Here is an 18,164-nt window from a genome sequence, read left to right as displayed (position 1 = left end):
TTTCTAATGTTTTTTTAATTCTAATATGGACAAGTCATCTTTGAAAACCTAGCTCATTTTTTTTTACTTTTATTTTTTAAAAATATAGACAAGTCATAAATTGAATTCAAAAGCTAGGCCAATGAGTTGATATGATAATGAAATAATTATTATAAATTAAATTATTACTGTAAAAAATGTACATTCTAATTGTTTTTTTTTTAATAATATGAGCAAGCCCATCTCAAAAACACATTTATTATACTTCAACTATGAATGCATTGAAAGAGAATTAAACTCTCAACTTCGTACATAGAAATCAAATATCTTATTGCTCACATGTTATAAAAGTGAAAAGTTCTGATTAAACATGACTTTTTATTCACACCAAATGCACTTAATTTGGAAAACAACAAAAAAATACACTTCGAAAAAAAAAGATTTGAAGATAAAATCAAGAGTTTTAAATGAGGAGCAACTAGATGAATAACAATGGAAGGCCAAGATGATATTAGACCATCTTAAATAGTTATACTGTTTTAAAAATAAAAAAGGTTTAAATTAAGAAAAAAAAAAATCTATCCGTTTGATGGTGCAATGGTTAAAACCTTTAATTTTTTTAATTTTTTTTAATTAAAAAATAGATCCAATTACATTTAAATTTTAAAAAAATAATTTAAAATATAAACGGGACCTACTAATTAAACGGTTAGTGGCCACGGAGCACTTAGTGGTCACCAAGAGCCAATGGTCACTTATTTTCTTGAGTGGGTAGAAAAATGTTTGAGTGCTCAATGATTTTTTTTTTTTTTTCCATTAAAAATGTTTCTAAACTTTATATATTGTAAAAAACTAAAAGAAGTTATAAGAAAAAAATTTATCATCTCATTTACTTTATATTGGCTGGTGTGACATGGGGGATGTTGAAATTATAGCATGTAATTAATTTAATCAAAATACTAAATATAAACAAGAGTATTCAAACGTGATATTAGACTGATTAGAGTATTAAAATCCAGCTTTGCACTTCTTTTGCCGGTTAGGTGGGGACCACCACCATGGTAGTGTAGAGAACAGGGGTATATTAGCCTTGTTTAGATTGACTTATCAAAAACGTGCTTAGTTTTAGTAGAAGTGTTTTACTGAAAAGTCATTTCTTCGAGTAATTTCTAAGACTTTTTAGTATTTTTACGTCGGATTAAACTTTTTACGTAAAACGAAATTGTCAGAAAAAATAGTTTCTAAAAACATCATTTTTCATAAGTTTCAGAATGACCATTTATTGAAAAAAGGCTGCTTTTTCAAATTTTTTACGTCTGTCTTTCTGTAAGTTCAATACAAACAACATTTTTCGAACCCGTAGTCATTTAATTTATAAAAAAATACTTCTGAGTTTTTCAAAAGTCAATCCAAACAAGACCATAAAAGTATATGGATTTCTTATTTATTATGCCATATCAGACTATATTTACAAGAAAGGATTGTTTTTTATTTGGGTTTACTTGTGAGGAATATTTAGATAAGGCCCAGTTCTAATAGTGGGCCAAGACCGGCCCAGTACCTTTGGATTGCTTCAAAGCTCTTCATCTAGAGGATGAAAACAAATATTGATGTGTAAATACATGATAAAGAATTATAAAATAGAGTGTTTTGGATACCCTGATCTAATAAGTTACTGATCAACTAAATAGTGCATTCTTTCTCAACATTTTATTTAATGGGTTTAATATTTGAAAGCTTGAAATCTATAGAAAACCCTTTTATTATTTAATTTTATTTATTTATATCAAAACTTCATTAAAATTAAATATTGGAATATATTATTTTCATGTTTTTACTGAATCCAAAATTATAAGTGACAAATATACATACACGAAGGTAGCCTTCCGGGAGTGTCTATAGATTATAAATTTGTGAATATTATCTGAAGTTGTTAGATTAGTATCTAATGATTTTTAACTTTCACCTTCACCTGTTTTACTTTTTTTAAATATGTATATATATATATATATATTTTGAAAAGATAAATAAACCATATCTATTTAAAAAAAAAGTACAACAGCCCCCACCAGAGATGAAAAAAACCAACAGAATAACAAGATAAACCATGAGATATCTATATGTCTACAAAACTACTTCTGCAGATCTTTAATATATATATATATACACCGATGAAATGCAACAAGTATGTGTTTGGATGGAAGCTCAACTAGTAATTGTGTCCTCATATATTTCACATGCTTATATTACGAAGCGATGATATTTTTACGATTTACCGAATAAGTTTCCCGAATGACGTGGATGCCCAACTTGTCATCCACATTCTCATCCACGTCATTATTATTTTTTTATATAAATTTCAAATTTGAACTTTAAAAATTCTTAAATACTTGAAATTTTAAAAAAAATATATATATATAACTATATCTAAAATCATAAACCCAAATATTACAAAATCTATAAACTAAAATTCTAAAATTTTAAACCCTAAATAATAAATACTAAACCCTAAACCCTAAATCCTAAGCCCTAAATCCTAGACCCTAAATCCTATGCCCTAAACCCTAAGGGTTTGTGATTTCTTGTTTAGGGTTTAGGGAGAGATTTTCGGTTTATCATTTATATTTTTATCTTTTACAATTAAATGTTTAAATTTAGAATTTAGATAATAAATATAAATTAATTTTTTTTTTAAAAAAAAAGATAAAGAAAGAATGACGTGGATGCTGACATGGATGCCAACTTAACATCCACATCATTCGGGAAACCTATTCGGAAAATCTATTCGGTAAAAATATAATTAATTCTATTTTGTTATTTATTTTTATTTATTTATTATTATAAAAGAAAAACAAAAACCAGTCCCACCAATCCCATTTGCTGAACCCAGCGAGAGAGAGAGAGAGAGAGAGAGCCCAAATCCACGCGAATTCTAGTGGCAATGGCTGCATCGCCACTAGCTCCTCTCTCCGGCTGCGCTCGCCCAGCGACCACGATCCTCTCTCGCATCTCCACCGCCATCTTCTTCTCCCCAAGCGGCCGGACTTCCTCCTCCTCCTCCGCCGTTCTCCACCGCCTCCCCTTCTCAACCTCTCCATCTCCTCAGAGCTTGAGCCCCCGCACCCGCGGCCTCAGGCTCCCTGGCCCTCCAGGTTCTGATGACGAGCTGGACAGCTCTGACTCCAATGCCTCGCCCAAAAAGAGTCGGAACGAGAAGAAGCGGGAGGCCCGCCGGGCCGTGCGCTGGGGAATGGAGCTCTCCGCCTTCCCTGTGCCTCAGATCAAGCGTGTGCTCAAGTTGTTTCCTTTCTTTAGTTTTGAATTGTTTTGATAGTATTTTCTGTGAGCTCTTGATTGATGGTGGCTGAATTTGCAGGGTGGCTTCTTTGGAACGCGAGGTGTTCGAAGCTCTTATGTTGGTGAAGGTACTGATTTTTCTCCTTTTTTTTGAATTATGGCTTTTTTTGGCGTCTCACCGGTTTCTTTTGGCTGCAGAGATTAGGTCCAGATGTGCGGGAAGGGAGGAGAAGGCAATTCAATTACATTGGTATGATTATTCATTTAGGATTTACTAGCACGTTGTCTATTAATGTATAGATCGGTAGTTTTTACTGCCTTTACTTTTCTTTTTGGATTTTGATCTGAATTTCTATTATCCTGTGGCCACTCTAAAGTTAGTGATTAAGTTTATGTGCTGCAACAACTTTAATGAAACATTTACAAGAAGAATATATTTTGAAGATTAGAGACATTTTGTCCCTTGGGAATCATTTGCAATATTGTGTATGCAATTTATTTGCTGCACATTGGCATCCGGTTCCTTTGTTAATATCCTTTGAAGAACACGTGAGATTAAACCCTTAAGTAAGGGGTTGTTCACTTGCTTTGAAGTGGTGTGAAGTGAAGAAGTGATGCTTTTTGAAGTGGTTGGATTTAATATCACTTTTAATAGTTTTGATGTTCATTTTGTAGGAAGTGAATGTATACTAAAATGGGTATGGTTCATTTTGCTCGTTTCCTCAATTCAATGAATAACTCTTGAAGTTGGCATAGTAAAAGCTAAAGTGAGGAAAGCGTCACTTCCCCCATTTTAGGGCTAATGAACATCTAAAGTGGGAGGGGAAAGTTACTCCACCTCAGAGATTTCCCCACCACCTTAGAGCAAATGAACACCCCCTAAGTTCTTTTATGTGACCAGGTTCCTATAGCTAGTAATGTATAGTTCTCACTTTATTAATTCAAATGTTTCTTACCATTTTAATTAACCATGATTATAATTCAACTTGAATTCATTGTTGTGAACTAACTTTTTAAAGCACATGTGTTTCAAAACTTTCCTTGTCATATATATATATGTATGTATGTATACATCTTTACCCTGTATGATGCAATTCACAAATTTATAAATGTTGTGGATTTCGTCTAAATGTTTTTATGGTCAGATTTTTAAAAGACAATCATGTTTGAGCCATTGTTGATGGCCAATGGTGATGCTAGTGCCATATAACATCCACATAGCCTGGAGTACATGTGACCATCAATGTGCCACAACTGCATGATATTAATGGAAATTAGTGTTACCTAAATATAGCAATTGCGTTAATTGGTAGATTGACAAGACTGATCTTTCCAAAGGGGAGGTGGCATAACATGTACGGATGTACACCACAATTAATCTATTATTCTTGACAATCTGTCAGAAAATGTAAAATACTTGAAATATTTATAGATAGAGATCAAATCAAAATCTTAGTACTTAATTGATAGTTAGCCAGTCTATAGTGCAGCATTTTGGCAACTGAATTCTTATTACAGAACCATTCAAATTTTTTAATAACATTGATTGTCGTTCCATGTTCAGTTTGTTATATTCCATGGCCAAAATGATGGGATGTTTGAAAAACTTTTGCATAAAGTTGTGTATTGTAGTTTTTTTAAAGAGTGAGAATGGCATGCGGTCCATGTTTGTTGTTCATGTGATGTGCCAGGGCCTATTTTAGAATTTGTGCGCTAACTATAATTTCAATAATCTTTGTTGATGTTTTCCAAAACATTCTGGGATGAGTAAGAAAACCCATAGTTTATTTTAAATTACATCACTGTCAAATGCAACCTTAGGGTGAAACAATTTACCCTAAAAGATTTAATTTCAGCCCAACTGTGGGTGCAATACAAGTAATAGAACTAGTTTTGTCCACAGGTGTCTTAGAGGTTGACATCATCGCTGAAATCTGATTGACAGTGCTTAAATAAAATCAATAAAAATAGAGCATCTACTTTGAAACACAATGACTTCCTCAAGTCTTTATCATAAATTGGCTCCCAATGTAACTATATCAATATTAATTATTATATGACCTCTTTCATCGCTCATGAGCAATAAAAAGGAACAAAGTTATTATTTTCAGCAATGTGTCACAGACTTGCATTTAAGGCTTTGATGCTGCATCCTACTGTATTCACCATTCCCTATGTTTTTGAAGTTGGTTCAAGGATATAATTCCTGATTGATTTTAGACTCCTTGTAATAGCATATGGATATCTTCTCATGGTCTTTATGATATTGCGTGCAGGTGCTAATGAGTTGTTTTTGCTGCATTTTTTGAATTTGTAGCAGGATTGGTTTTTTTCTTTTTTATACTAATCCTACTGTCTGTTAGGAAGACTTCTGCGGGATGTGCAGCCTGAATTGATGGATGCTCTTATTCAGGCTTCTAAAGATGGTGACAATAGCAAGCTGAGCACTTTATCTGGTCTCAAAACTGATGATGATGAGGAAGAGAAAGAGGAAGAGGAAGAGGAAGAAGAGGGAAAGGAAGAAGACACCATATGTGAAGTGCAGAAAGATGAGGTAAAATATGATATTTGTGTGGGTAGTGTTTCAATTGTGTTTTCTGTGTAAGTCTGTTGAATTTGATAAAATGTTGAACTTGTTAATATATATATATATATATATAGATAGATAGATTGATAGATATCACCTTTGCTTGTCATTTTAAATGTCGGGCTGTGTGGGTTTATTTCAGGGACGTGCTAACTATATCGAACTGTCAACAAGATGGTTTGACGGTCTTATTTACAAGGATCCATTGATTACGAATGAGGTGTTTTCAGTTCATAATGTTGAATTTGATCGGCAGGTATGGCTTCTACATTTTGAGAATGAGAAATTTCTGTCTTGTTGCCGGCACTTAGGTAGTGGTCATGCATGATACCAATTGCTGAAATTGTTTCTTGATTTCCATTCTACGCCATAGCCCTTCAATATATATATATATATATATATATGTAAATGGACAATTGATTTAAATTTTGGCCTCAATTACATAATTGTTTTATTTGCTGATTCAAGTGTGAGTCTCAGTTTTACAATTTATTTGCTAATATACCTCATTTGGTCTCTATTTTATATTTTATTCCTTGAAGACTTGAACAAATTGATTTATTTCTCTACCCTGTGTTTGGTTCACTGGCTAACTTGATATGAATCTTAATTTGTATGTGATCTATTAATCGACTTGATTTGATTTTCAATCTTGCAGAATATTTGTCTGAGTTTTAGTTTTGATCTTTTAATATGTTTCTTAATACACTTGATTTAAGTCTCAAGTTTAAGTTGATTGGGTTTTGTTTGATTTAGTCTCACGATGTGTTTTTGGTTCATGATGCGCATGTTTGACTTGATCTACTCTATGATGGGCACAAATACAACCAGGATGTTAGATCCTCTTGGGTTCAGCTGATTTATAGATCGAGTGTCGCACCTTTTTGGATGAACCCAGTTTGGACATTGGTGGGTTGATACTACTTAATGTATTCACTTCTATAGTGCATTTCAGTATACTACCTAACAAGTTAAACTTAAGGTTAAACAGTTTTTCACTTTCTCATTACCCACCCTGTGCGAAATAGTTTGTCACTTTCTCATTACCCATCCTGTGCCTACATGTCTCATATGGCTCTAGGTGGTGATTCTCTTTACTATGCTCTGTTGTGCCTGATGTCAAACTGTTTGTTGTCACTGTTTCTGATCAGTTGCCAGCTTCATCATTGTTTCTGATCAGCCCCAGGTTTGTAATACCTCCATTATCTCAACACACACTGTGTCTCTTGGTGTATCTTAGGTGGATATTGTTCATCTCTACCGCTTCATCATTAGCTCATTTCCATAGACTGTTGAGGTTGTGGTTGGCCATTGACAAAGTTCTTTAGCCTTACCATTGTGGAGGCTGTAGATGGCTTGCGGTGGTCAAGCATTGAACCTACGTCAATGTTTTCTTGCCACCAAATGTTGTCCTAGAAAGGGTGGCTATGTTGCTACTGCCACATTTAGCTTGCTCTCATTCCACTCCCATTGCTTTGTGCCCGTCACCATACTTCCTTTTAGAAGGTGCCGTTGTCATTGCTACAATCCTCATGTAGACAGCTTTACTGTTGTCATATTGAAAACAGTAGGTAATCCATGATGCCTGTAATGCAGCTCTACGGTCAAGTTTAATTGCAAATAGTTTGCGTTCATTTTTTTGCCTGTGTTCTGATATTCTATTAGTGTTTGCTTTTACAAGGATAGATGAGAAGCAAGAGATTAGAGGAATGGAGTTTTGATTAAGAAGGATGGTAATATATATATATATATATATATAATATATGGGAATTCATCCCCTGGGACGTCCCCAGAATTCAATTCTAGGGATGTCCCCTGTAGCAGCTGTTAGATGGCCATCTAACGGCTGCTTCATACTTTAGAAAAAAAGGCTACTACTTTTTGGTGAAATGCTATTTGGTTGGCAAACCCCCCTCTTGTCCTTCTCCCTTGTCTTCTCTACAGAACAAACCCCCTTTTGTCCTTCTCCATCCTCTCCGACACCCGCTATTAATTTGTTAGGCATGATTCATTTGATGATGAAGTGCAAGTTTATGATGAGGTTGAGATGATAAAAGTATTTGAGATAGCCTTGAATACTTGGTCACAATGGTTGCTGGACAATATGATAATTTAAATCAAATATTTTAACCACGCTTTCAGGGTTAGGGTACCACGTCTGCGTGGTTAGCTTACCAAGCCTGCGGGGTTAGGATACTATATTTTGGCATCGGCTTGTATATATATTCCAAAGTTGTCAAGTTTTACATCAAGGGAAAGTCCAAATGGACCTCTGTAATAAAATGTATCTGCAATGTAACATTTGACTTCCCTATTTCATAAATCAAATTTAATAATTCAAATACAATCCCACCAAAATCTTCGAAGCACCTGAAGACATTCTCTGGTTCAACAATCAATTTTACAATAACAACAACAGCCTAAGCATCCACTAGGAGTATGATTCACAGCCTAAGCTTGGAATTTACAAGTAGGAAAAGAAGCAGTATATATCTCTCTCTCATTTTGAAGTTCAGAAATCTAAAGAAAAACAAAGAAGTATTAGCAAATCAAAGCAAAAAAAATGAGATAACAGAAGGAAACCAAATCCCCATATTAGACAAACAAAACTATGTAAAAAAAAAAGAAGAAAAGGATTAAGCTTTCTTTGTTTTTTTTTTTTCTTCAATGTTCTCTATGAACAGTACAACTCTGCAGAAGATCATTCTCACTTTCAAACTCTTTTTAACTAATCGTATCAAGATAGGAGAAAGAAAAAGGGGTAGAAAGAGGAATCAGGGATGATGGCAGCGGCGGCCTAGAAGCGCTCGTTGAAAGAGTCTTGAAGCTCAATGTGGATGAGAGGGGTGCGGCAAAGAAGGCAAGTGCATTGATCGTGTTACATCTAGCGGTCTTCGAATCGGATGACGGGGAGGAGCTCTTGGATGAGCATGGCGAAGACGTAGTAGAACTCAGGGTGAGGATGAGGGTGAGGGTTAAGGGAGGTGGGGGTGTGGGTGAGGGATTGGTCAATGACGGCTCAAGAAGTGTCAGTGTCGAGGAGGTCGGCGAGGCCAACTTTTCAGGAATGGAGGAGAGGAGAGAGAGGAACCGGATCTTTTCTAAATTATACAACAACCGTTAGATGGGCATCTAACGGCTGATGTGGGGGACATCCCCAAAAATGAATTCTAGAGATATCCCCAGGAGATGAATTCCCTATATATATAAATATATATGAGCATCCATCATTTACGAAAATCTATGGATGTTCGTATCAACTGTTGGATTAATCCAACGGTTGTGCGCTATGTAATGAATTGTATCATTGTGCTTATAAATAGTACCACAATCTCAACTGTTCAAGCTTATTTTTACAAAACCTACAGGAACTAAAAAACTTAAAAAACTAAAACTAATAAACTTTAATCATCCCTACTAAACCCTAATTAGCACTCATTGTAGCTACCTAATTGTCACTATGCTCAACAGTGGATGTTCGTCTACGAACGTCCGCAGTTGACGTATTCTATATATATATATATGGTATATTCTTGATAATATATTTGAGTAGTGAGTTACCCACGCTTTCCAACCAAACAACCCCATACATATCTCATAAATCCTTTTAATAAGATTTAATTATTCAAATATATTTATTTATTAATTAAAATTCAAAAATATTAATATTAATATTAATATTAATATTAATAAATACCTATCATTAATTAAAAATAAATTTTTAATTTTAAAATATTTAATTGTGGTTAGTTTTGATTAAGTCAAAGTGTGGGCAATTCATATACAAGTTTTTTTGTCAAATCAATTTTCAAAAAGAAAATTCCCTACAACACACATTGCTAAGAGAAATCATCTGATAGTTTGGAGGCCTTCTCTATTTTTATTTTTACAGCTGCAAAATTTTGAATTGTTTATATTTATCCCTTGTTTCTTATAATAAGTTGTTTTTTTTTTTTTTGGACAAAGAGCCAAAGCTCAACAAAAGCAAAAAAAGACTAGAAGAAGAAATGAAGACTCCGGCAGAGGTCTTCGAGCCAACGGGAACGATCCAAGCCCTGATCGAAGAGAGATAAATGCGGATTTAAGCGACCAAAGTTTGCAAGAGCGTCTGCGATCTGGTTGTCAGAACGGGGAATAGACTTGATATCCGAACAAGGGAAGTTGAGAAGCTTGATCTTGAGATTGTCAATAGCAGGTTTAAAGCGCCACGCCACACAGCTGTCAAAGTGTTTTAGTAAGCCAGAGATACCTGGGCAATCACAAAAAATTCGATTAGGGAACCAGTTTTTAGAGATGCATTGGTCAAGCGCAAAATGAATAGCCGCAATCTCAGCAGAAAATGGAGAATCCGAGCAGCTGCCCACAGAACCTGCAAGTAAGACTTGGCCAGAGCTGGTTACAGCAATAAAGCCAAAGCCACAACTCACAGAAGAACTTGACCAAGATGCATCTGTGAAGAGATTAATAGAACTCCAAGGGCTAAAAATGAGGGAAGGGTAAGAAAACTCCCTGAAATCTTTGCCAACTGATTTGAAGAAATCCCGACAGTAGTGCCAAGCTCGCGAGTAAATGGTATGAAATTTGGGTTGCCAGTTTTTGAAGATTAGATTACAACGATCTTTCCAAATAATCCAAGCAATAGTGGCAATAAGAGCTTTGAAAAAATCATCAGAAATCATAGAGGTAAATCTCGAAGTGAGCCAGTTACCCGAACAAAAACCAGAAATAATAATTGGATCCAAATTGAAAGAAGCACAGAGAGACTCCCAGCAGGGAATAATTTTATAGGAATTCCAAATAATATGAGAGGCCGTCTCAGGAACCAAACCACAGAATGAACACTGAGTAGGGGGACCAATATTAAGATTATAAAGATAATCTCCAGAAGGGAGTTTACTGTGACCAAGCTTCCAAATAAAGGTCTTAGTGCCAGGCAAAATACAAAGTTTCCAAATGCAGTTCCAGCCCGGCCAAGGGCTAATATCAGAGGAGATCAAACAGTCATAAACAGCAGCAGCAACTGAGGAAAAATGAGAGGAGGGCCCCAAAACCCAGTGGTTATGGGAATTGAGATCAAACTCAATGGTATTGATCCAATCCCAGTCTAGGTTGAGGCCAAAGATGTTGTGAATAAGGGTAGGGTTAAGGCCGTCCACAAGAATGAGGTCCGAAAAATGCAAATTTTCAAAGTTAAAGTCCATGTTAAGATAAGTTGGTTTAAACAAGATAGGAAGGTCCAACAGACAAGGATCCCTCAACAAGTCCAAAGCATCAGGATTAGCACTAAGAATACGAAGATGCATTTTTAAACACTGAGCAGAACGAGAAATTGATTTAAAAAACCAAGAAGATTTAGAAGGAGAGACAACAGACCAAGGATGCCAATTTGAATATTTGTGTTTGAAAATATCCACCCAGATCTTTGAATCAGAATTTAAAATAGCAAAAATGTTCTTGGCCATGAGAGAATGCCTAACAAGCCTAAGGTTTCTGAGACCAAGCCCCCCTTCAGATTTTTTAAGTGCAGTAACCGACCAACCAATAGAGTGAAAGCTACGAGCATTGCTGCCATTACTCCAGAGAAAGGTTCGGGCAAGTTTAGAAATCTGATCGAGAGTTGAATCCGGGAGGTGCATTACCGAGAGAAAGTAGTTAGGAAGAGAGAAAATGCAACTGTTGAGAAGAGCGACTCTGCCAGCAGTAGAGAGCGAAGCATGGTTCCAGGAAGAGATGCTCTTTTGGACTTTGGATATGAGAGAATTAAAAGAGAGGACATGTAATCTGGTGGGAGAAATGGGGATGCCCAGGTAATTAAGAGGAAAAGACCTTTTAATAAAACCCAGGATGGTAGAGATGGAGTTAGAAAGTTTTTTGTTGCACCAAGAAGGAAAATAGACTGCAGATTTAGAAGGATTGGGCCTTTGACCAGTGATGGAGTAATAGAGATTGAGGCAAAGCAGATAGTTTCGAGCCGACTTACGGGTGGCAGTGGTAACCAGAAGGAGATCATCAGCAAACATCAGGCGGTTAAAATCATGGGAAAGAGAGGGATTAAAACCTGGGACAAGAGAAATGGTAAGAGCTTTGTTGAGAATGGCCGACAGGTTCTGGGTAACTAGGAGAAAAAGAAAGGGGGAGATGGGGTCTCCCTGCCTTAATCCTCTACTACTAGTTATCCAGGGAGAGCTACGACCATTAATAAGAAAAGAGAAAGAGGCAGAGGAGATACAAGCACGGATCCAAGCAATCCAAATATCCGGAAAACGCATTCTCTGGAGGGTAGCAATGATCGCATTCCATTCAACAGTATCAAAGGCTTTTTCAATATCAATTTTAATGATCATCCTAGGAGGGGCAGGGTACTCAAATTCAATAGAGTGGACAATCTCATGGGCTGCAATGACATTATCGGAGGAGCCACAACCGGAGAGGAATCCCGTTTGCTCAGGACCGATAAGCTTATGTAAGATTGTTTTAAGGCGATTAGCGAGAATTTTAGAGAGAACTTTGTAGCAAACATTGCAGAGAGAGATAGGACGAAAATCAGAGACAGAAGACAGGTTATCTTTCTTGGGGATGAGAGCAACAAAAGTTTTACCCCAAGAAGGAGGAAGAGTGGAGGTGAGGAAAAAATGAGAAATCGCATTAAAGAGATGATCACCAAGAATATTCCAATAAAAAATGTAGAACTCAACGTTAAGGCCATCCGGACCAGGACTCTTTCCGCGAGGCAAGGAAACGAGAGTTTGATAGACTTCTCTTTTTGAGATCGGTCTAATCAAAGCTGCTCTCTCCTCATCCTCCAGAACAGCGAAGTCGTCCGGAATGGCATTAAAGAAGGCCTCCACATTAGAAGTAGACGAAGAATGCCAAAGATTTTTAAAAAAATCCAGAAAACAGTTTTCAATCGCAGAATGATCGGAAACGATAGTACCTGAGGAGTTTTTGATAGCATGAACCTTGTTTTTATGACGACGAATTTTGACTGAAGTGTGAAAAAACTTGGAGTTACGGTCGCAATCCGACATCCAAAGCATCTTCGCTCGTTGACCCCAGGAGATAGAGTTTTGACGCAGAAGCACAGAATGTCGGTTAGTCAGAGCTTGAAGCCAAGTATGAAGCCAAGGATCGTCAGAGCAAACATAAGCCTTCTCGATTTTTTGAATCTCAACTTCAATGTTTCTAATTTCCAGATCAAGAGGGTGAACACCGGAGGATTTCCACCTGTAAAGGTTTTTCTTAGTAAGAGAAATAGAATTGGTAAAGGAGCGCAAAGGATTAGAGTCAGAGAGAGAAGACCAAGCCCGTAAAACAGAATCATGGCATCCAACCAAAAATTTTCAAATCGGAAGAGCTTTTTAGATTGAGAGGAAGAGTTTGAAAAAACTGAGAGAAAGATAGGAGAATGATCAGAGACAGAGCGAGGGAGATGGTTATTGGAGAAATTATTGAAGGTGGTAACCCAGTCGGGATTTGCAAGGTATCTGTCTAGACGAGCCCAGCGCCTTGAAAGACCAGCATGACCATTGCACCAGGTAAAGCTAGGACCAACAAAGCCAAGGTCAATAAGGTTATTGTTAACAATAAAGGAGGAGAAGCGGGAAGCTTTAGAGGAATAGTTGCGAAAAGAACCACCACTGTGCTCATTTGAGGAGATGATAGCATTAAAATCCCCAGTAAGGAGCCATGGTAAGTTTAGGGAAGACATACCAGATAATTTGAGCCAAGTAGTGTTTTGAAGGGATAATACCTGAGCGTTGTAGATCACAGAGAGGATCCAGTGGATGTTGTTCGAGGAAATTACCAAATGTAGCACAGATCTTGAGTTAGCCAACGGAGTAACAAAACCAAGATCACGTCTCCAGAGAACGATGATACCCCCTGAGAGACCAATCGAAGGGATGGCAGCCCAATCCCAGAGTTTAGAGAGGGATTTACAGAAGCGATGGATACGATCAATGTCCGATTTAGTTTCAACAAGACAGAGGAGGCTAGGCTTGAGTCTACGAATGACGTCGTGGATACGATCCTGAGTTTTCTTGTTTGAGTGACCCCTACAATTCCAAGTAAAAATTTTAAGATCCATGGAAACAGAAGGATGGGAGAGAGTTAAGGGTTAGGGTTTCGCTTCCCTTTCTTTGAACGAGAAGACCCACGGGAAGGGTCTCTTCTGGCTAAGGCTTCAAGTTTAATATCCTTTTGAAAATGACCAAGGATCATATTGTCGTCAGGTTCCATAATAGAATCAGAATAGTCGGAATCAGAAGGAGAAGAGGCCTCCATGGGGAGGTCTCCAGGTTGCTCCGAAGAGAGAACATTTGCCACCTTATTGACAGCTAAGAGATGGCAATCAACAGGATCCATCTTGTTCGCCGAAGGGGGGGGAGGGGAACTGAGGAGATGAGAAGAGGAAGTTGAGAAGGACCAGAGTCATGAGACGTGGAGGCAATGGAGGAGCCAACGTTCACATTTCCCAACGGTCCATCCTCTCGGAGTCCAAGAGAGGTATTCTCCTCGGGATGGAGCTGAGAGATGAGATGAGTCTCCCCATTGCGTGTGTCAAAGGAATAGAAGGTGGGATGTCAGAGAGTGAGGAGGGGGTAGTAGGGTCCCAAGGCAGCAGAGGAACGTTGGCCAGAGTAATAGGATCAGCGGAGCAGACCTCCAAACCAAAAGGATTTGTGAAGGTTGATTGACGTCCACCACGAAGAGAACGCCCGCCACGTGCCGCATGCATGCGAGACAACCCACCATCTGGAGCCGAAGGCTGGCATGCAAGAGGACACGTGTCAGTCGTCGACAGGGGAGACCTCAGAGAGGTCTTAGAGTTTGGACCATCGCCAAGGATGCCGTACCGGTCACCGGAACGGGCGCCGGAAAGAGCACCTTCCCGCCCACGACCCCGAGCTCGGGAGCTTTTGTTACGAGGAATCAACCAGGGACCAAAGTCTCGATCAGGAACATCAATAATCGGCGAAGGTGAGAACTGGTCGGCATGACTAACCACTGGCTCCTTTCCAACCCCATCAATCTGCATGTCGGGAGAGTCGCTTACCGGCCCTTGAACCGACGGTTCAGGTGGCAGGCGGTCTTCCGACCGCAGAGGGATATTGGAGAAAGAACAGTGGGCCTCACCATGACCGATTCTACCACACCTATAGCAAAAAACAGGCAGTTTTTCATAGAGAATAAGCACAAAGACCGAATGATCCCCATAATTAACCCAGGTGCGAAGTTGCAGGGGCTGGGAGAGGTCCACCTCCACACAAACACGAGCAAACTTTGCCCTGGAACGATCAAGAGAATGGTCATCAACTTTGAGAACCCTGCCAAACTGAGAGGCCACCATTTCTAAGATATCACCAGTCCAGAGTTCCATAGGGAGATGGAAAATCTGAATCCAAACAGCGGCCATTGAGAGCTTCTCAAAGGCAGGCTGGAAGGACTCTTTCCAAGGAGCAAGTTGAAGTATGCGACCCGCCACCGTCCAAGGCCCATCCCAGAGAAGATGGTTGACCATGTCCAGCGATTCACATCTGATATAGTAGTAGCCATTCGGAAGATCAGCAACAGAGAACGCACCGAGTCCTCTCCAAGCATCTGCAAGAGCAAGCTTAGTTTGGTCAAGCGGGAGAGATTTTCCCAAAAACTTAGCATACAAAGAGGTTTGCATTGCATCTCTGGCGTTGGCCCAAAGATCAGAGTCAATAGTGACAAAGGATTTGGAAGAAGTCTTGAGTTTATCGAAGTGATCTCGCTGGAAATGCATAGGAATTTCCACAGTAGAAGGCTTAGAGTTCGTGTTGACAACATTTGCCCAGGAGACACCGGGGCGGGTTCCGGGCAACGGAACAGAGGACGGTGATGGCCCCGGAGGGGCCATGAAAGGAGTGAAACCGAGGAACAGGAAGACCGAGACTCGAGAGGAAGACCGAGACTCGTTACAAGACACCAAGTCCTTACAGATGTAACAGATCTGAAAAAGAATAGTAGTAGTTCTCTCTTGGAAGCCAAGTTGCTTGACTGTGAATGAAATATTAGAGGAAAAGGAGTTGGGGACCCATAAAGGAGAGGTATCTCCTCTCCATGAATGCAAGTGCTAGCATGCGCCTTATAATAATAATAATAATAATAATAAGTTGTTTTTGATAAATGCCTAATTTATAAGTCATAGGTTGATCAGTTGATCTATATTATCCTTGGTAAGTTTTCAGCCTTTGATTTATGTTTGTGTCTAGTATTTGGACTTTGGGCTGGAATGAATTTGAGTAATGTACATGAGTATTAAAGGCTTCTCCATGCCAAAAAGGTTTTGGAGAAAGCATATTTTTCCTTGACGTGTTATGCTCATTTATTGAGATGAACTTTGAATAATAAGTGAGTTTTTTTGGTGTAGATAATTTTCCAAGCCCTAACATTTCTCATATGCTGCGGAAGTTTAGTTGATTATCTCATTATGGTTTTTTCATGAAGTCTATCTATTCATATTGAAAGCACTTACTGATCAATTATTGTGGTGACAGTGTGAGATATGTATTACATGCTACACTTCCACAAATTTATGTTGCTTCTATTGATGTTCTTTGCAGGAGTTGCGTAAACTTGTGCGGAAAATCCAATCAATTCAAGAAGAGCCACTTGTAGATGAAACAGTGTCAGGGAAAGATGCTTTGTTAACTAGTGCAAAAAGGCCACTTGTTCGTTTCTTACGTTCCCTGGCAAAGAAATCATTGGCAGAATAAAGTATGTTATATTAATGTTTGATGCATTTTGCACATTGCATTATTGATTACATCTGCAGATTCTGCAGAAAAAGGAAAAAAAAAAAGTCAATGCTATAGATTGTCTTCAGCATCAGAGTACAGTACAGGAACACGTTCAAATATGGCCTTGAATCCCCAGTTATGACTTGTCTCTGACCTAGATTCTGAATTGATAATCCACTCATCTATGAACTTTATTCTTTCTTCATGAATCTAGAAGGCATATTTTACTTTCCAATAATGTTTTCATCTGGAAATCATTTTTGTCATTTGGTAATAGTGTTTATTAGATTGTTTGACCTGGACAATTGGATACTGCTAAACGTTTTCAGTATGTTATTGTTAAATCATCATACAAATGCTTTTTGTGGAGAACATCCCAAGAAATCTTTTCACATTGGGTCAGTGTATAATATTTTCTAGCTGACAAAGACAATGACATGCTTGAGCCGGTGAAGCTCTGCTCTATGAATCAAAGAGAGTTGCTTTATGTGAAGAATATCCCAAGAAATGTTTTCACAATGACTTGGTATATTAACATTTTCTAGCTGACAATTACATGCTTGTGCAGGTGAAACTCTAGTCTATGAACCAAGGGGTCTCTCCAAATGAAGGCAATGCAGCGTCATTTTATTCGGGCTTATGCTAGGTGCTATGCAGTAAAGACAAGGATTTCACCATCCATTATTGTGCATAGTCCGTCACATCACAAAAACAGTAAACTTGAAACAGTCCTTTTTAACCTAACAGTATTTGAATTTTTGAAGTTTTTCTGATTATGATTGCTTGCGGCAATAGAATAGACTGTTATTGTTAAAGGAATGGTTGGAAAGGAATCTGCTTCCCTTATTGATGATGACTTGAGACATCAAATAGACAATGGAAAATGCCGAAAGTGTGATTCCTGACTGGAACTGGATGAAGACCTCTTATGTCTTTTGCATTGAATTATTGTATGCATAACATCAATATTTAGCTGATTCTGTTCAGCATTTCCATGATATCCACATGTAATTTTTCTCATGCTTACTGCATGCTTTACATTGCATTTGTTTTTGTTTGTTGAAAGGTCCTAATCTTGTTTTGTTGCCATTCAGGAGATTTTGGACTGCAGTTTGCTTGTAGGGAATTGATCCTATATATATATATATATATATATTTATTTATTTTGCAGTTATGTGTGGTGTTATATGCTGGCCATTTCCACCTAAATTTTTAGGTGGATGGGAGGATGCTGTATTATTTTATTTTATTATTATTTTTTAATGAATTTTATGACAAGAGGCATTATTAGTTCACACACCTGCTGCTTTCCTAGCACCTATTCTAAAATCCTAAACTTCAATGAAGGATAATAAGGTTTGTTTGGTGAGAAAGGAATCAAGTCCTCATGGACAAACCATATCAGTTATCGTAAGCAAAGCAGGCATGATTATATTGATAATTTTGATTATGTATGCTTGTCATGGAAACGTTGAATCCAATACGCAACTTCTTGACGGCTTGTAAAATGCCTTAATTTTGTTCAGACGTAATGA

General features: G+C 37.8%; 1 protein-coding gene across 2 annotated transcripts; it reads left to right on the top strand.

The window, feature by feature from the left end:
- Positions 1–2,867: 2,867 nt before the first annotated feature.
- On the top strand, positions 2,868–17,718 carry LOC120249446. 2 transcript variants are annotated; one of them, XM_039257954.1, is made up of 7 exons: positions 2,868–3,276; positions 3,356–3,404; positions 3,475–3,526; positions 5,640–5,830; positions 6,006–6,119; positions 16,453–16,606; positions 17,198–17,718. In XM_039257954.1, exons 1-6 carry the CDS (start codon positions 2,921–2,923, stop codon positions 16,603–16,605), a joined length of 915 nt encoding a protein of 304 aa, XP_039113888.1. In that variant the 5' UTR covers positions 2,868–2,920; the 3' UTR covers position 16,606; positions 17,198–17,718. The 2 variants fall into 2 exon arrangements, with proteins under 2 accessions (XP_039113888.1, XP_039113889.1); XM_039257955.1 differs by lacking the exons at positions 16,453–16,606; positions 17,198–17,718 and adding an exon at positions 9,830–9,990.
- The last annotated feature ends 446 nt before the right edge of the window (positions 17,719–18,164 follow it).

Source organism: Dioscorea cayenensis, chromosome 19, assembly GCF_009730915.1.
Source record: "Dioscorea cayenensis subsp. rotundata cultivar TDr96_F1 chromosome 19, TDr96_F1_v2_PseudoChromosome.rev07_lg8_w22 25.fasta, whole genome shotgun sequence".
In the NCBI taxonomy this organism is placed as follows: Eukaryota; Viridiplantae; Streptophyta; class Magnoliopsida; order Dioscoreales; family Dioscoreaceae; genus Dioscorea; species Dioscorea cayenensis.
The sequence above is the reverse complement of the archived record's forward strand: the minus strand, read 5'-3'. Positions and strand labels throughout refer to the sequence as shown.